We start from the raw sequence: 20,802 nt of genomic DNA, 5'->3' as shown, positions 1-20,802 counted from the left end.
TAATATGTACCTATTGATGTATCAGTGTTTCTGTGCCACAAGGGTATCCGAGTGAACCAGTTAAATAATGTCTAATGAAAATGCAGGAGCAAATAACTGGAGCTTGGCCACAGCTTCAGCGAGTGTCTGATGAGGGATCATTGGGCTTCTTGTGTTTGGGCGCAGCAGTACAATGTGTTTGACTTGATATTATGTGGATCCTAGCAACATGTCACATCAACAGTGTAGTGTCTCACGTGGGGCTACTTGGAGCCTAGTAACACATCACAACAACAGATTGTGTCTGGCTGGTGATATGTAGTGCATAACAACACTCCATAGAAATGGTGTGACTCAGGGACCCTGGCATCTTAGCAACCTATCAAACCAGCAGAGTATGTCTGTCTTGAGGATATTGGAAGCTTAACAGTGTGCCATAACATTGCTGTGTATGTGATTACAATGCCCAGCACAGTTGGATCTGGGTAATACTCCACTTCCTCAAAAGTAAGTGCCCACAAACCAAAAACATTTTTAAGAGAAAAAATATCAAGCAAATTCAGAGTAACAGTACTTCCTGATACTTATCTGGGCTAATTAATATTTTGCATTATCCACAGGGCACAAAAACGGTTTCACTCCTGGCTTGACTTCTTTTACCAAATTGTAACCTGCCAATTATGGTTTATGAGGCCACCTCCCCGGTAGAGTGTTTTGGATGTTTCCCAAATGGCTGTTCAGTTTTCTTGAATATGGTGTGAAGTAAATGTTCTATGAATCCTTTGAAGCAAGTGAAAGTGTGACACTTCTGGCATTTTCAGTCTCAAAATCCAATGGAATTATTTTACAGGTTTAGTTTAGATACAGGAGCATGGTTTATGAATGTAGCTCATCCTTGAAAACATTTTCTTGCATGCATACTCTTTTCTCTATTATTAACCTGACAAGGAATGTTGTTTGAAGTTGCTAAGTAAACATGCTGAGGCACCATAGAACGTGAATGATGCAGAATGCTTTTTGCGCTGCCTAACTCTTTCTGTCTGCAATCTCTTTCCCTTTTCCTTCCTCTTCTCTCTTTCCCCTACTCATGCTGCTTTTGCACCCCTTTCCCTCCCCCTCCACATTGCACAGGCTGTCGTTTCATGACCGAGCATTATTAAAATTGCACTTATCAATCATTCTTGCCAGGAATGCCATCGCCTACTACATTAAAGAAGTCAGAGAAGTCTGGTTTCAGCAGTCCCACGCCTTCGCAGACCACCTCCCCTCGAACGGCATTTACACATCATCATCGGCCTGTGATTACAGCACCCAGAGGTGAGGCACGGCCGCTGAGAGCCCTTCCCTGTAGCTCCTACTAAAGAGTCTAGGGTCTTGGCCGAATAGCTTGTAGTTTGGTGCCTAAAGTTACTACTAGACAAGAAAATAAAATCTCTAGGAAATAAAATCCTTGTGTGTATCGTGGGCTGTAAAACTGTGAGGTGGTGGATCTTTTTTTCCAGTTTGATTATAGAATAAGAGGGAAAAGATTCATAGTGATGATTTTTAAAGATTTTTAAATAAAATAAAAATTCATTGTTTTTATTAACAGTTGGTTGCTTCCCATGTTTTCTGTCAATTCAGTGATTTTTTTTTCATCAACTATTTTTATCCAAGCAATATTTGAAAACCTCTTTCAATGACTTCATTATATGTGCCTATTATAATTTGCTGTGCTGGTTGCTGTAATAATGAATGACACGTGTCTCCGCTAGATCATTTTCCATCTACATTTCCTTTCATCTTGTTACTAAAATTAAGAGATTATTAAAAAAATGTTCAGGATAAGTGACTGTCTGCTAGATATAACTGAGGTCTTGACATTTTGGAGCATTCAATTATCGTACATGTACAACTTTAGCAATTAAAGATGAATAAATCCACCATTTTCAGAATTTGGAATACGATTAGATCCTGTTCTCTGGAATTTTAAATGTAAAACCACAAAATAATTTTAAAAATTCAATACTGATTAACTTCATTTTTTTTTAAATGCTTGAAAATATTCCTCAGAGGTAAGAGATATGGCCATATTACCATAACCCATGTTTTTTGCTTTATTTAGGTATAATCTGCAAACCCAATTTATATTTTCATATACATGATTGTGTATAGTTATTTTGGTCAGCAGAAGGATAGAAACCAATCCTGCCAATTGGTTTCAAATGATGTGGAAAAAGAATTGTAGTTCTTACAATTGAATGGAGCGTACTTAGCTTTGAAAATTGGTACTGAGTAAACACCAGTATTTGCCCTTAAAATGTAATGGAGTGAAACACCTCTCTAAAATGGAATGATGAGATAAGAGTGCAAATGAACTATCGTCCAGCAATGACATTCAAGGCCCAGTGGTGATGTCAATAGGTATCTCCATAGGCACATGATGCCCTGCTGATTCATTCTTTCAATATAGTTGTTATGGTTGGTTATGATAAATGTATGAATGTAGCTGTGCCAAGGAAGTATTAGGATGCATGCTTTTAAAATACTGTTATTCACATGGTCGGACCTCGTTCTTGGCAATTCCATTAAGAGGTATTTTAGTTTAGAGATGCGGCGGAAATAGGCACACTGAACAGCGATCCCTGCACATTAACACTATCCTACACACACTAGGGACAATTTACATTTATACCAAGCAAAATAACCAACAGACCTGTACATCTTTGAAGTGTGGGTTGAAACCACACGTGGCCACGGGGAGAACATACAAACAGCACCTACAGTCGGGATTGAACCCGGGTCTCCGGCGCTGTAAGGCAGCAACTCGACCACTGCACCCCTTTGTGTTTATCGTTTATCGGATGCCATAAAGAGACAAGTGGGTAAAATATTTATGCAATTCTCTTTGCTACATTAGTTTAAAGATGAAAAGGAACTTCAAAATAGTTGGAAAAGTGAATAAGGGAGTCACAAGTGGAAGAAAGCCATTTCCCCCTGGAAGGACAAGGTCAAGCTCATTTATGCAAGGTTCAGTTATCATTGGCAAAGACTTCATTCCTTGACTTCAAAAAAAACTTTAAGCTAAAGCAAATTTGGGGATGGAGGAGGGCCTTGGGAGTGTAAACAGAAAGGTGGTATTCTCCATTGAAAATTCAACATCTGTTAAAACAGTGATGCTCACTACAGCAGATTTAAAGATTTACTCATTTATTAATCAGCGCAATTCCCTGTTGCACATTTCTGATTTTCCCACAATATGGAGGAGGGGAAAGAGAGGGGAAGGCTTTTGCATGTGTGAGGTCTCTTCCCAAGTGTCACTTTGTATTGTTCGTACTCTAATAAGAGTAGATAAATCTCCCTGATTTGCCATGTCTCCTTGCAAACTTGTGTTTAGCACCTCCATTTAGTGAGATGGCGGAAATTGAAAACATCGCAAAATTGAACATTGGTGTATGACATTGTTCAAATGCTGCCTGGAGTTTTGAAAGCTATTCATAAATTATCAGTTTCATTTAAATATCATGCTATTACAAAACCAGTGTATAAGATTTTAAACTGCAAATTCTATTGTTCTGCAGCAGAGAACCAATGCTGATGCCCTGATTAATTTTACTGTTTGTCTGCCTCGTTGCCACCTTCCCCTCATCCAACAATGAACCATTGTACATTTCCTTGATCATCATCTGCTATGATCTGTGCTTTTCACATCTTACATTGAAACATAGAAAATAGGTGCAGGAGGAGACCATTTGGCCCTTCGAGCCAGCATCGCCATTCATTGTGATCATGGCTGATCATCCACAATCAGTAACCTGTGCCTGCCTTCTCCCCATATCCCTTGATTCCACTGGTCCCTAGAGCTCTATCTAACATATTCTTTGTACCTTTCCATATCTCGTTTCCCTCTCCCCAGATTCTCAGTCTGAAGAAGGGTCTCGACCTGAAACGTCATCCATTCCTTTTCTTCAGAGATGCTGCCTGACCCGCTGAGTAACTCCAGCATTTTGTGTCTTATCTTCTGATACATGAGCTGGAAGGCTTCTGCCTTTCCTTTAATGATTCTAAAGAAGGGATTGAATAAAATCCAGCTGTTTACTACTTTTTGTAATGAAGTAAAAGAAATATGAAGTTGATTAGCATCTTATATGACCATTACTTAGCATTTTTGTCTCTAAGCCAGAAGGTTGTGGGCTCGTCTTACTCCAGGGCACGAGCACATGATATGACACATCATTACAGTCACGAGAGGGAACTCCATTCCTTTAGTTGCTTGATGCCTTTCAGAGGAGATGCTAACCTAAAGCTCCGGTTCTTTTCCGGATTTAAGTAAAACATACCGTTGCAATAGTTGACTAATGGGAGCATCCTTGTAGTATTTTAACCAACTCTTATCCTGAAGCCCGACAGCCAAAATGCAATGATCTGATCACTGTTACCTGTGGGGTCTTTTGCATTTAGGTTAGCTGTTGTATTGCTGCATGGGACTGCCATTAATAAACTTCAAAAGTACTATAATAATCTGAAGTGTTTTATAATGCTTTCTATGATATGAGAAACAATAGTGGGTATATACTAACATATACATAAATTTATATATATGACACTGTGGAAACACTAGTTTTATATTTATGTTTGGAGGTAAGAGGAATCTAATGTGTCCATATATAATTTTTATGGTAATTGGAAATTTTTATGAATGATCTTGAAGTTAAAACATTCCAATCTAGTTTGCTGCAGTTCACAATGTGCATAATGTGAATTAATTTACTACATTTATGTCTCAAAATGATGTTTAAATCAAGTATCAAATTCATTTAGGGTTTAGCCACTCTGCCAACGAACTAAAGTTATTTCATGGCTAATGTACAACCAGATATAGGATGTGATATTTGAAAGAAATCTAGTATAAACAACTTATAAAACAATATATGCTGCCTGAAAACGTATTGACAGATTTTGCATATGTTTAAATGTCAGGGTACATAAACGTAGTTATTCATCTGGACCTGAAAGCAAATCTTTGGATCATTAGTCATACCCTCCTAATCAATTAGTTCTGTAACAGTCGTAATAAATGACAGGTCCTAAGTACTCGCTGTGCATTTCAATCACAGAATAGGTTATAACCAGCCCTTGCCAATTTTCTGGATTCTGCTACATTCTTGAGTTGTAAAATATTTATATTTCCTTTGATTTACAATTAAAAATCTACTTGTTAGCTTGGCCTTGTTTTTAATACCAACATTCCAACTCAATGTTGATCCAAATCCAATGTTTTTGGTGACACAGTTTTATTAGCTCTTGACTTTGGAGGCTGATGCTTTGGGTTTTTTTTTGCTACAGCGTTTTGAGAGTTCCAGCTGACTGAGGTTTGCAATGGTTCAGGACACAGTACAGCACAAAATTGATTTCATTTTGCTTTCAGACGCGTGATTGCAAAAAAATCCCAGCAACAGAATAGCTACAAATCTAGACACCATACCATTTGATGGTATGATTACGGTGATGGGACACTGGGAGAGGGGCAGGGGGGGAGGGGGTGGGGGTGCGGAGGATGCGGATCGATCAACTTTGGGTGGTGATGTGCGATGGGACAATCTTTGCCACTGGGATGAGGCAAGCTGCATTTGACAGGAAAGAAATTGTCTTGACAAAGTAGCTTCCTAGTTGCCAGAAACAATGATATTGCTATGTTTTGGATCACTGAATGCAAATGGGACGGACCTGGTCCCAAGGGAGGAAAATGTTGGCCCATTGACCTACCCGAAGAAGTATTATTAATTGTAAGTCCACTCTTACATTTCTTTCCCTTACCACAAAACAACCTAACTGATCACTGCATTTCTGCCGTCTCTGCACCCTGTGGTCAAGTTACAGTGCCCTCCATAATGTTTGGGACAAAGACCCATCATTTAATTATTTGCCTCTGTGCTCCACAATTTGAGATTTGTAATGGAAAAAATCACATGTGGTTAAAGAGCACATTGTCAGATTTTAATAAAGGCCATTTTTATACATTTTGGTTTCACCGTGTAGAAATTACAGCTGTGTTTATACATAATCCCCCCATTTCAGGGCACCATAATGCCTGGGACACAGCAATGTCATGTAAATGAAAGTAGTCATGTTTAGTATTTTGTTGCACATCCTTTGCATGCAATGACTGCTTGAAGTCTGCGATTCATGGACATCACTAGTTGCTGGGTGTCTTCTCTGGTGATGCTCTGCCAGGCCTGTATTGCAGCCATCTTTAGCTTATGCTTGTTTTGGGGGCTAGTCCCCTTCAGTTTTCTCCAGCATATAAAAGGCATGCTCAATTGGGTTCAGATCGGGTGATTGACTTGGCCACTCAAGAATTGACCATTTTTTAGCTTTGAAAAACTTATTTGTTGCTTTAGCAGTTTGTTTGGGATCATTGTCTTGTTGTAGAATGAACCGCCGGCCAATGTGTTTTGAGGCATTTGTTTGAACTTGAGCTGATAGGATGTGTGTATACACTTCAGAATTCATTATGCTACTACCATCAGCAGTTGTATCATCAATGAAGATAAGTGAGCCAGTACCTTCAGCAGCCATACATGCCCAGGTCATAACACCCCCACCATCGAGTTTCACAGATGAGGTGGTATGCTTTGGATCTTGGGCAGTTCCTTCTCTCTTCCATACTTTGCTCTTGCCATCACTCGGTTATGTTAATCTTCGTCTCATCTGTCCACAAGACCTTTTTCCAGAACTGTGGTTGGTCTATTAAGTTCTTCTTGGCAAACTGTAACTTGGCCATCCTATTTTTGCGGCTAACCAGCGGTTTGCATCTTGCAGTGTAGCCTCTGTATTTCTGTTCATGAAGTCTTCTGCAGACAGTGGTCATTGATAAATCCACACCTGACTCCTGAAGAGTGTTTCTGATCTGTCGGACAGGTGTTTGGGGATTTTTTGTTATTTCTTGAGAGAATTATTCTGTCATCAGTTGTGGAGGTCTTCCTTGGCCTGCCAGTCCCTTTGCGATTAGTAGGCTCACCAGTGCTCTTCTAAATTATGTTCCAAACAATTGATTTTGTTAAGCCTAAGGTTTGGCTGATGTCTCTCACAGTTTTATTCTTGTTTCTCAGTCTCATAAGGGCTTCTTTGACTTTCATTGGCACAACTTTGGTCCTCATGTTGATAAACAGCAATAAAAGTTCCCAAAGGTGATGGAAAGGCTGGAGGAAAGACTAGGTGCTGAGAGCTCTCTTATACCTGCATTAAGGAGGCAATTAAACACACCTGAGCAATTACAAACACCTGTGAAGCCATGTGTCCCAAACATTATGGTGCCCTGAAACGGGGGGACTATGTATAAACACAGCTGTAATTTCTACATGGTGAAACCCAAATGTATAAAAATGGCCTTCAATAAAATCTGACAATGTGCATTTTAACCACATGTGATGTTTTTTCAATTACAAATCTCAAATTGTGGAGTACAGAGGCAAATAAATAAGTGATGGGTCTTTGTCCCAAACATTATGGAGAGCACTGTATGTCCTTTACTGGAACACATCTCTAATAGCACAGAGACAAATTAAAAAAAATAACATTGGTTACACATATATTTATATTTAAAAGCATTCTGCTTGACACAAAGGATTAAAGTAACCGCTCTTTAATCTTACATAATGTTAGAGCGAATGCCGGCTGTAGGAGCATTACTCAAAGTAATTGGTGATCTCAATTAAGATCTTATTGAGTGCAAGTCTTAGATTATCATTGGTTTAGCTGCGTTCTGTAAGAAATGAAGAACACCAAAAAAACTTTGTATTTATACAGTACCATTAATGTGGTACAACACTTAGAGTGTTTTCATACAAAGTTTGACACTGAGTCACAAGGACACAGCAGGACAGATAACCAAAGGCTTAATTAAAGAGGGGTACTGTTACAGAACATTGTAAAGGTGGAAAAAGGAAATGAAAAATCAGATTACTGCCATAAAGAATCCCTTCAGGTGTTAAGATTAATCAGAGTAATGTGGCAAAGTAATAGCCCTTTTACCATGCATTGACCATTCTGCAGGAGATAGTGGCACAAATACAAAAATACCTCATATCCCAGTGCTGACATTTCACCAAGTCTAGAAAACCTGTGATAAAAATATAATGAACACAATTACCACCAAATGGTGACTTGTGATTTCTCAATGTGCACAGTGTGCTAATCGAGTCATTCATTCTGTTTTACTGTACCTGGGAGAATCAGAGAGAATTTAAAGTTTTAGGGAAGAGGATAAACTTATTTTATACGATGGTAATTTAGCTTTGAATCCATCTCTCCATCTGTACTTGTTCAGTTCAGAAAGGAATGGGAAAGAGTGGTAAGCAGTGTAGATTTTAATATTGGTGAGTAGTTGGCTGAAAGCAGATCGCATTGCAGCATTTCACAAACTTGGGACAATCCAGGGATGAAACCCCCAAATTTCCTGATTTTTCAGCTGCGTTTGGAGAAACATATTTTTAAATTCTTACAGTGAAGTATTTGTTTCCATGGCTGTTTCGATAGAGTCAAATTATTTAGTAGAGATAGGGGGAAATGTTATTTCTCATTCAATACATCAGTATTCACATAAACAGCTGGATCTAAATTGATATTGAATAAAACTATTGGAGTTGAGTTCACCATTCTAACAGGAGCAATGTGTGTGCAGTGGGAAAGTTATTTTCTTTTAAAGTAAAGCAGTTATATGGAATAGACTGCTGCATTTTTCCTCCTGATTCACCATTGTGGAGCACTGACCTGATCGAGACACAGCCCAGTAGCTCATTGCATTCAGCCCTTCAAGGCTGAAGGGTGTGGATAGAGCAATCCCATTTACACAACGGCACCATTGTGTTGGCAGCAAAGGAAAGTGTAGGCAACGAGTTCATTTCTTTTAAACTTGTTTAATTTTTGTTGGGCATTTCATAAGGTCATAAGGAATAGGAGTAGAATTAGGCCATTTGGCCCATCAAGTCTACCCCGCCATTCAATCACGGCTGATTTATCTCTCCCTCCTAACATTCTCCTGCCTTCTCCCCATAACCTCTGACACTCGCAGTAATCACAAATCTATCTCTCTCTGTCTTAAAAATATCCACTGACTTGGCCTCCACAGCCTTCTGTGGCAAAGAATTCCACAGATTCACCACCCTTTGACTAAAAAAAAATGTCCTCATCTTCCTAAAAGAACAACCTTTAATTCTAAGGCTATGACTTCTTGTCCTAGACTCCCCCAATAGTGGAAACATCCTCTCCACATCCACTCTATCCAAGCCTTTTACTGTTCTGTATGTTTCAATAAGGTTCCCCCTCATTCCTCTAAACTCCAGCGAGTACAGGCCCAGTGCCGAGAAACACTCATCATAGGTTAACCGACTCATTCCTGAACACTGACTGCACTTTTAATCTAAAAAGAAAAATTGAAATCTCTTTGAATTGTATTTAAATCAAATTCCTCGTATGTTGCAAAACATACTTGGCTAATAAAGTATGATTATGATTATGAAGTATCCATCAAAATATTTAAAAGTGTATGGTTTTACAAGTATGCTGAGGCCTACTGGCCTCTTGGAGCTTGCCCAAATTTAAGGGACTCCTTTTAGGTGCAGAAGGTCAGTTTGTTAGCCTCTTCACAACAGGAAAATGCAAGTATAAAGGGGCTGCACCATGGCCAATATGCACCCGATAGGAATCCCTTAAAGTTGGGCAAGATCCAAGTGTCCAGCCAGCAAGACACATCCAGCACGATCTGGCCTTTATATATTTTTGCATAGTAACAGGCTTGCTCAAAAATTCAACGCCCGGTAACTAAAAAGTAGCAGCAGTTACTGTTTCAAGATGAAGGTGCGTAGGAGTTTCAGAAAGGGAAACTCAATTTTTCCACAGACTGATATTGAACAGGTTTCTCTTAATCCCAATAACATTTTACACATTTCACTGGAACTGGTTACAATTACTCTAAAATTGTGGACTTGTTTTCAATTATAAAATCTTCCAGATTTTAAATAGTTTCATGAAAATCTGGGAATAACTTTGCATCATTTCAACATCGTACTGCAGAAGGAATACTGATCTTTTAACTTTGGTAGCAATTTTGTCAATGATCACACTCTTTTGATGATCCTGATGATGAAATTCAAGCAGTTTGACTTGGCTGAGCACCACACTTTTTACTGTAAAAAAAATAAGACTACGGCATTACATGAGTCTGAAGAAGGGTCTCGACCCAAAACGTCACCCATTCCTTCTCTCCTGAAATGCTGCCTGACCCACTGAGTTACTCCAGCATTTTGTGTCTCCCTTCGATTTGAACCAGCATCTGCAGTTACTTCCCTGCGCATTACATGAGAAGTCATCGCACTCTCATTCATTAGCAAAGGTATGAGCTATGAGAGCAGTAGAAGGGACCCGACCCAATACGCCACCTATTCCATGTCCACCAGAGATGCTTCCTGGCTCGCTGTTACTCCAACACCATGCAGTGGGACCCTATTTTGTGAATAATCCGAGTGTAGCCCATCTTTTGGATTTTTTTGTCACACTGCATAATTTTATACCCCTTGGCTTAGAATATTACTCGAGTAGTTTGGCTTATTTTATTATATTTCCCCAAAATTTGTACTCAGGATGGAAGCTGGAACAAGGCAGCTTTAATCTCTTTCTCAGCATTATTGCTAAAAGCATTACACAGGGGCAGATCTGGGACAAACTAGGCTGCGATCTGAAATCAACACCCTGCTGCCCACCCAGACAAGCCAGACCCAGACATAGAGGACCACAACGCGGTGGTCCACGCTCCTTGTTCAAGCAGATTTTGGGTAAAGATCTTCAGGACTTGCTCCTAAAATACTCTGATGGCATTTTGGAGCAGCTTTTAGAGGTCTTTTTTAAAGATATTTAGATCTCATCAAATAATTTCAAAGAATTTAAAATGCCGCTATTTTGCTTGTGGTCCTAATGAATATTGGATTGACTGACTGACTACACATACATCTGATAGATTCTAATGTTCATTACTCCTTAGCTCTCCTCCTTTCACTCTGTAATGTGGTCTACGAAGTATGCAGACGAACAGACCAGATTATGTTCACTTAGAAACATAGAAACATAAAAGAATAGGTGCAGGAGTAGGCCATTTGGCCCTTCGAGCCAGCACCGCCATTCAATATGATCATGGCTGATCATCCAAAATCAGTACCCCGTTCCTGCTGTCCTCCCATATCCCTTGATTCCGTTAGCCCAAAGAGCTCTATCTAACTCTCTCTTGAAAACATCCAGTGAATTGGCCTCCACTGCCTTCTGTGGCAGAGAATTCCACAGAGTCACAACTCTCTGGGTGAAAATGTTTTTCCTCATCTCAGTCTTAAATGACCTACCCCTTATTCTTAAACTGTGACCCCTGGTTCTGGACTCCCCCAACACAAGGAACATTGTTCCTGCATCTAGCCTGTCCAATCCCTTAAGAATTTTATATGTTTCAATAAGATCCCCTCTCATCCTCAAAATTCCAGTGAATATAAGCACAGTCAATCCATTCTTTCATCATATGTCAGTCCCGCCATCCCGGGAACTAACCTCATGAACCTACGCTGCACTCCCTCAATAGTAAGAATATCCTTGCTCAAGTTAGAAGACCAAAACTGCACACAATACTCCAGGTGTGGTATCACCAGGGCCCTGTACAACTGCAGTAAGATCTCCTTGCTCCTATACTCAAATCCTCTCGCTATGAATGCAAACATGCCATTTGTTTTCTTCACTGCCTGCTGTACCTGCATGCTTACCTTCAGTGACTGGTGTACAAGGATACCCAGGTCTCGTTGCACCTCCCCTTTTCCTAATCTGACACCATTCAGATAATAATCTGCCTTCTTGTTCTTGCCACAAAAGTGGATAACCTCACATTTATCCACATTATACTGCATCCGCCATGCATCTACCCACTCACCCTGCAGCCTCATAGCATCCTCCTTGCAGCTCACACTGCCACCCAGCATTATGTCTTCTGCAAATTATTATTATTATCCAGCGGATCGATTGGAGAAATGACAACTATCTGCCACTCGCTGCTGAGCAGCTTCTGATAAAATCAAATAAGTGAATGATTTAATATGCACGTTTTGCATTATAAAAAAAGGGTCAGCAAGACCATTTCAAAGAATGAGGACATGTTTCTTATGGCATACAAATTTGGCTTTAAGGGGCTGGATGCAAATACATCTGGACCATTTTTGCAACATGACATGGCTGTGCTGATGGTGTCATCAGCAGTGGAGCAGGAGGTCAGTTGCAATGTCCAATTAGTTTACAGTTGAGTGATCTATACTTTTTAAAGCCCAGTTAATAGAGGCGACCTTAAAGCATTGGGATTAATCTAATATATGTTCAGTTACTCAGTCCAATATATATATATTCAGTTCAAAAGTCACAATGGTATTTTTAATTTTGCACTCACTTATTGGCATGTTAATACTGTTAATGCGTTGATTTTTTAAAAAAATCAAATTCAGCCAGGTTTTTAGAATTTCTTTAAAGAAATGACTCAATTGCTCCATCTATTTGCTGATGAGAGGACAAATGGCATTTTCATCTTCAAATGTCTACTTTGGCACAACTCCACTCCGTTACATGGAGATGTCATCTCTGTTTATGTTTCAGTGTTACCTCAATCAGTGCAGTTAATAAGCAACAGAACAAATGTCAAACTTCTTTCCCTCCCACGCTGTACTGCAGCAGAAGGTTAGCACTGTATCATATCACCAGCAGCCTTGGAATCACATCAGTCTCAGTCTGTTTATTGAAACCTCATTTCTAATGCATTAAACGATATGAAAAATAGTGTTAGTGGGATAGGGGTAGATAGTTTGACATTTTATAAAATTGTCCAATATTATAGGTCAGTCATAGGTCATTTGTTCCATCAAGCACAAGCCCAATGTCCAGATATTAATCATCCATTACAGGTGAGTGAAATGGACGACTGTTTGTAGTGCTAGTGCCCAACCAGTTGGCATCCAAAAATAATACTTAATAAATTGATGCAAATCTAGTTTATACACTGAATCATGAGGTAATAGCTTATCCTCATAGTTCCCAATGGCAGCTGTCTTCAGAAGGGCATGTGCCATACATACCGCTGCAACACTGACTGCCTGTAAGTGAGTTATATCTTAAAGAACACTCTCTCTGGCAGCCACAGTAAAACAGCGTACAAAGGCTGACACGGAGACGAGGGGAGAGAAGCAGCCATGCCTCTCTATATCTGGTATTCTTCATGCAATGGTCTGCCCAACCAGTTCCTTGCCATGAGTGACCTGAGCCACTGTTGAATACAGGTTCATCCAGTGGCCAGTGGTTGTCATATCGTGCATTGAAGGTACTTGCTATGGAGATACTGTGATCACTGTCAGTAAGGCTGAGGGATAAAAGTGTACACGGATGAATAAGCCTGATAGAAGCTGTGGGAAGAGCAGTATCCCAGTGGGGATCTTTCAATTTACCTCTCTTTGCCAACTTGCTGTGGAATTTGCTCCTTATTTTACAATGAGTTGTATATGCAGATCGTAGGTCACCTTTCACAGTCAATATATTTCAGTAGATAGATAAACTGCTGCTGCCCACTGGATGACATTATTAGGTGTGTATTTTATGCAAGGCATTCCTCAGGCTTGCAGAACTGAAATGTGCCAAATTCAGATCCAAGAAGTTGGATCCATTTTCTAACCGTTGTTAATTGACTCAGAAAAGTAATCAAACATGCAGAAAACAACTGGTTTTATTTGTAAAAGGTAAATAAAATGGTGTGCATAGATCAAGTTTCCCACATGTGACGCCCTAATTTAAACCCAATGTGAATCAAAATGGTATAGTGATTTGATTTGGATTCCTTCATTCCTAATGTCGAAGGACAGTACAGATGAAGTTAATTGTTTCAGTAACTTGTGACATAGGAACAGATGTACGCATATCCTGACGTAAAAAAAAGCAAGTAGATTTAATATGCTAATATCAATTGTGCTGAACCTATTTATAGAACATTTCTTGGTTGGTTGGGCAAGACTTGTTATCTAAGTATCCTTGCAGTTGTCAGGGAATGGCTAATCACTTCATTTAATTAAGGAAATTGTAATAGCTTGCAAAAGGACGTACAAAGTGACTTCAAAGGAAATGGGATGACATATCTGGGTAAATTCACCTCCGAGTCTTTCATCTGATCCTAACAGAGGGATTACACTGACCTACTGGTTCATAGCAAAAAGACCAAAGTCCAAATTGCATTCATGGTTCCAATGGCATAGAAACCCATATCAAAGCACTTCACAAATACATGGGGGGGTTTTAAACAAGAGTAGATTATTAAGCATCATTGGTAAGATTGGAGTTTCTAACATTCTTTTAAATGTTGAATTTAACAGACAATTGCTAGGTGGTGTAATACCATGTTGTGACTTTTCTTATCATTTGACTAGATATTGGGCAAGTCAAAGCATATTCAACATTGCCAACTACATGCATGTCATGTGTCCAGCAATGTTAAACAATAAGATGAGAAAAAGAAGCAGTCGCACGTCATTGTACTTACACCTGTTCTACAATTCAGTAGGATCATAGTGAATATTTTACCTGAGCGACACTTTGTTGTGGCATCCCTTTATCCTGTGATTTCTTTAATATTCCTAAATCTATCGATCTTGTTCTTAAATATACTTTGTGGCTGAACCTCCACAGCTACCCATGATGAAAAATTCTGAATATTTTCTATGTTTTGGCTGAAATAATTACTCAATCTGGATGGCGGCCTCCTATATTTGAGACTGTGGCCCTGGGTCTAGACAGTGCAGAGAGGGGAAGCATCATCCTTGCTGAAATCATCTCTGTAATTTTTAATAAGCTATCCCTGAAGCCTCTCTCCTACTGTGCATAAATAATGAAACAGTGTATATTGATGTCATGAAAGGCTGTATGTTTTCCCCACCATTTCTCTCTATCTTGCTGGTTGCAGTGCTATATCACATCTCCATCAAGCTTGCTTCCCACTAGAGAGGAACTAATCTCCAAGAACCATTAGAAACAATTCAACCTACCAAAGATGGGCAGGTGGGACAAGTGTAGCTGGGACATGTTGGCTGCTGTGGGCAAGTTGGGGCAAAGGGTCTGTTTCCATATTGTATCACTCAATGACTCCATGACTCTACCTTGCCTCAAACCCTAAAATCAAGGTCACTACAACTCCTGTCATTAAGCCGCACTACACAGATGAAGATTGGGCGGCTACATGTCCAGAAATGACCTACTCATTATTGATAACTTGGTCATTGAAACATTTAAAGATGGGCCGTATAGCTTATTTCCACAAAACATATCTCCACTGCCAACCTGACGGACTGAATGACATCACATTTTGATAATAAATATCCCTGGCAATCTGCTCTATTTCCCATATCTCAGGAGCCAATTCTCAATGAAGGCAGACATCAATGATGAAATTCGCCATTCAGTGCAGCAATGCAGCCCTTGGCCATCTGACAAAAAGAATGTTTGGAGTTCAAGATCTTAAACCCAGCACAAAGCTCATGTTCTGCTGGGCAGCAATGATCCTTACCTTCTGAAACAATGTCTAATCATATCAGGCACATCATGCACTGGGGAAATACCACAAAAGTAGTCTGTAAGATCCTCCAAATCAACATCTCCAGTGCTGAGATTCTAACTATATTCAGCCAGTTCCAATTTGTAAGGCTACATCATTCGTGTGCCCAGCACCAGAATCCTGAAACTGACATTAGGTGGACAGTGGAAGCAATTCAAGGATAACTGTCAGAATTTCCTTGAAAAGGGGTAGCTTCCTCATCAGGTCGTGGGAATCTTTGCCCCTGGATTGCTTAAAATGGAGTAGGAGCATTGAAACACCATTGTGAATTTTGGGTCCATACATCAGGAGCCCAAAGAAGCCCAGCAAAAAATGGAAGAAATGTACTATGTCTACCGCGGGTTGTCCACTTATTTACATCGGCGAAACCAAGCGCAGGCTCGGCGATCGCTTTGCTCAACACCTGCGCTCGGTCCGCATTGACCAAACTGATCTCCCGGTGGCCGAGCACTTCAACTCCCCCTCCCATTCACAGTCTGACCTTTCTGTCATGGGCCTCCTCCAGTGCCATAGTGAGGCCCACCGGAAATTGGAGGAACAGCACCTCATATTTCGCCTGGGCAGCTTGCAGCCCAGTATGAACATCGACCTCCAACTTTAGGTAGTTCCTCTGTCCCTCTCTTCCCCTCCTCCTTCCCAGCTCTCCCTCTATCTTCCTGTCTCAACTTATATCCTTCCTTTGTCCCACCCCCCTGACATCAGTCTGAAGAAGGGTCTCGACCCGAAACGTCACCCATTCCTTCTCTCATGAGATGCTGCCTGACCTGCTGAGTTACTCCAGCATTTTGTGAATAAATACCGTCCATATTACACTTGTAATTACAAAACCAAATATTAACTTTTTTTTCATAGATGGTGTATTTCACAGGCAAGTATTTGAATGTCACTTCTCATCTGCCCCTTTAATAAATGACATGTGGATTTGTTTTTCTTATTGCCCCTCGCATAATTATTTATTTGGAATATTCTACATTGAATTGGATTTGATGCCTAACTGTCTATCCTGACCACCTTAGACAAATCATCTCCTCTTACTTTCCTTCATTTGCAATAAATGGTAAATATCAAGTTTGTTCTTTCATTTCCTAAAATCATGTTTACTATCAACTAAAGACGGCTGTAAAGTAGCTGCTGCTGAAGATCATAGCATCCCAGTCCAAGTAACTTCCTCTCACTTCTATCATTTTCTTTCTGCCTTCCAACCATATCTCCATCTCTGTTGTGCCCAAATCCATCTTAATTCCATGACCACTTTGCAAAAATCACTAATGTAATACATTATTGAATTGTATTTCTGTTTTTAATCAATAAGAAAAATATCCATTGTTCATAAATTCTCAATCTCCTCAAAGCAGAATTTATCTAATCAGTTCAGCAAATAGGTAGTAACATCATCCCTTGATGTTTACCCTTCGTGGTCTGTATTTTCACCAATAAATCTAACAGATTATTTTACTTTTGAGAAATAATATTGAAAAAGAAAACAGAACATTGTGGAAAATTAACCAAAAAGCTTTTAAAGCTACAGATGCTGTAAATCCCAGACAAAGCAGTCCACTTGACTGGAAAACAAACTGATGGTTCAAGAAGGTGGTTTACACCAGTTTTATTTAAGGACAATAAGAGATAGGTTATAAATGCGAACCTTGCTCATATTCTATAAATTAATTTTAATACCTTGGTCCTTTCTGTGTATAGTTGATAGATAATATATCTACGAGATAGTCATTACTAACCTGACCAATCTATTCAATACATTTATGTTTTCATATTTGTCTCTAACTGCTCCTCTTGAAGGAGCAAAATCATAGATTAACAGGAGGTTCTCCTGCTGAGAAATTATTTTGGAAATTATTTTATACTGTAACGAGAGGTTAAAATTACAAGGTAAAACTCATAATTAAAAACTTTATTACACTAATCTTGGAGAATGATAAACAAGGCTGGGTAAATTTGTTAGCCCGCAACGAACCTCTGAAGAGGGGTGGTTGTGATTGTTAGTTGCACTTACATGCGTTGGTGTCTTGTAAGATGCTGAAGAGACAGGGGCCTGTCTTCTTACAGAAAGCAATGCAGGCAGATTAAATAAATAAAATGTATTCAAACCTTTTACTAAGTACAACATTGTCACGATAGTTTATTTCACAAGAGAACGAATCAGATTTCACGCTTTCACTCAGACAGGCCACTATTTCCTTTGTCTTTTCATTTTTTTCATTTTTGCTGTTTCACCTCAAAATGAATAAATATATCTGCATTGCCCTTCAGAGATTACTTTGAATAAAGACTTTGTCACCACCATCATTCTCAATATATGGTCCATGGAAAAACTGATTTTCATTGGGCTGACACTGTAACTCCTGAACTAATTTTTTTCTGAATTATAGTCTCATAAATGAGCACTGATTGCAGTATATCCTCAAATGACGAGGTTACACGCTGCTGCTGTGAACTGTAAAGGATTCAGATTCTTCCATATCACCATTCCTGACACAGGAGAGGCGATTGTTGAATTGTTGTATCAGGATGTTAAAAATCATATTCAACAACTGTTGTGAAACATAAAATCATGACCATTCAATCTCTAACACCTAGATTTGTATTTAACCTTCATACCCTTAGCAACTAAAATCTGTCATGTTTAGTAAGTGTTCAATTAAACCAGCTTTGCACCTTTTTTGGTGAAGAGTCCCAAACTTCACCAACCTTTTGTGTAATGAAATGCTTCCTGCCAACAAACCTAAATAGTTCAGCTCTAATTTTGAGGTTACGCCCTCTTGCTCTCAATTCCCTCACCGGAGGAAATGGTTTTTGCCTGACTACCTAATAAAATCCTGTAATCCTTTTAATCACCTCAATTATATCACCCATTAATCTTCTGTGCTCAAATGCATAACCGGATGAATCTTTTCAAACTGCTGTCATAACTTAACCTTTCAGACAGGTTTTCATATTGATGAAAAAAAGATACAAAGTGCTGAGTAACTCAGCGAGTCAGGCAGCATCTCTGGTGAACATGGATAGGCGATGTGTCGGATCAGGGCTCTTCTTAAGAGTTTCTCCAGCACTTTGTGTCTTTTTTTGTAAACCAGCACCTGCAGTTCATATCATTTTGACGAAACTTAAGTTCCATTTCCCTGGATTTGAAGAAAATTTGTGTGGGCAATGTATTCCTATCCCATCTATCTGACCTGTTCTGAAATTAGCACCACTGTTGCTCTGATTCCAGCTGCACAGATCAGGCTACGGGTGGATCCAGCTTTGTAACCATAAGATTATGAGGTATCAATTTAATGATAACCTTTTGAAAAAAAATCTTTTCATGCAATGGCATTTGACATAGTTAAGCTTGAGTGTTGATTGTTTTTAAAATGATGTGTGACTTGATGATAAAAATCAGTTGTGGCCTGACCTGGTGAGTTCTTTCAGCAATTTCTGTTTTCATTTGTGATTATTTCTCCATAACATAGAAACATAGAAACATAGAACAACCTGTTACATGTGCTAATATCATTCCACGGCCACATAATTATGAATGGGCATTTCTGCCAGAGAATCCCACGGCAAAACACAGAATAATGACATCTTGGACAAAATGCTTCTATTATTTTCATGACCTGCCCAGTAACTCTCAGAAATTCAATCAAAAGGGCAATTTGTTTAATGTATCACAGCATGAATACAGAATTTACATTTGTAAAGTTTACATTTATATGAAACTGACAAAAGGTAAAAATAAAACACTTTCCTATGGTAGACATCCCTCTCCTGTAGTTTATTTTCCCTACAGCTCAAATTGCTTAAAAATGTGAAAATTTAAAAGTTTGGCTGAAGTTTAATTACACCAGAAATACACAAGAAATAGTTCAATTCCACTTTCCCATCTATTTCCCTTTTCTTTGTTTCTTCTGTCATCCAGGCATTTGTCTTTCTCAGGCTCCACAGTTGTCCGGGATAAAGTATTCGAAAAATTCACAGCTCTCTAAGGAAAGACATTTCTCCTCATCTCCAAATATTCACAAATATTGTCCCCAGCTCTCGATTCCCCACAAGAGGAAATTTCCTCTCAGTGTGTTCAGTCCCTCGGTTTGGATTATGTTTCAAGAAGATTGCGTACTCGTACTCATCATGTGCGGCACTCCCAATGTTTAACGTATGCGATCTTATTGAATCCAGTTGCCCATTTTGCTCAAACTCTCAATCAACTCTTTCATCCCATGAATTTACCTGGTGAACCTTCTTCGAACTGCAGTGCATGTGTATCCCTTCTGAAATGACAAGACTACAGCAGCTATAACATGACTTTCCTACTTTAATATGCCATTCCCCTTGCAATAAAGGTGTATAAAAATTGTTGAAATGGGAAAGGCGGATATTTTGTTGCTGACACATATTCTGTTCAGTAGGTTTTCTGGCATTCATCAACTCGGCCCACTTTCTCTTTCCCCAAGTAATATGAAAACATCACTCCAACAGCCAATAACAACTGACTGAATGAAACATCTACTCTGTAACCTTTTGAGTTACAGACTTCAAGACACTGCAGTGACAGCCCCATAAATCATCCAAATGTTAAGTGAATTACTGTAGCCCCAAATTCTAGCTTTTATGTTGTTTATGTAGTGTCATCTTACTGCTTTAAACATGAAAAAGAGGGGACTTGATGTGCTGCATCAGCAATTCTCTGTCCTCTCTGCTACTGCCATCTGGCAAGACAGCTCACAGATGCAGCAAATGTGGCTGCCACAATGCATTTGGTACAATGAAAAGAAAGTGTAGCTTAAGTTATTTCTTTGGGACTTCAGCCCTGCTTTTTAACTCTTACCTGTTGCCTAAAGACAAATCTGAAATGTTGTTTCTCATTTTGCTTGAACTCTGTAAATCATATTTAATTACAATTACGCAAAAAGTGTGTTCAAGGTAGAAAGCCTTTAAAAAGAAATTATTGTCTGAGTTAAGCGAGGAACAGGTTTTACTTATGTTGTAAACAGATAGATAGGCAGATACGTTCTTCCCCAACATAAAATGTCTGAACTAGTGTTTCTAAACTAATTGAGACAATGTATTTTACTGTTTAACAAGTTGGACATATGCTTACATGTAGCCCAGAAATGAAGGGATTGAAGTTTCCTACATGAAATGCAGGTTTGAACACCTTCCACCAATGGCACAAGTCAGCA

At 39.2% G+C, this 20,802-nt stretch overlaps 1 protein-coding gene across 14 annotated transcripts in view; it reads left to right on the top strand.

Annotated features, from left to right (window-relative positions):
• The window catches only part of nfia (nuclear factor I/A), a 663,295-nt gene that overhangs the window by 559,971 nt on the left and 82,522 nt on the right, over window positions 1-20,802 (top strand). For 11 of the 14 annotated variants that reach the window (XM_078407283.1, XM_078407289.1, XM_078407293.1 and 8 more), the window contains one exon: window positions 1,168-1,296. The exons of the other annotated variants lie outside the window; for them this stretch is intronic. In XM_078407283.1, coding sequence (XP_078263409.1) covers window positions 1,168-1,296 — 129 coding nt within the window. The remainder of the gene's footprint in view (window positions 1-1,167; window positions 1,297-20,802) is intronic. 14 annotated transcript variants of the gene reach the window in all.

The sequence above is a fragment of the Rhinoraja longicauda genome, chromosome 11, assembly GCF_053455715.1.
Source record: "Rhinoraja longicauda isolate Sanriku21f chromosome 11, sRhiLon1.1, whole genome shotgun sequence".
In the NCBI taxonomy this organism is placed as follows: Eukaryota; Metazoa; Chordata; class Chondrichthyes; order Rajiformes; family Arhynchobatidae; genus Rhinoraja; species Rhinoraja longicauda.
The sequence above is the reverse complement of the archived record's forward strand: the minus strand, read 5'-3'. Positions and strand labels throughout refer to the sequence as shown.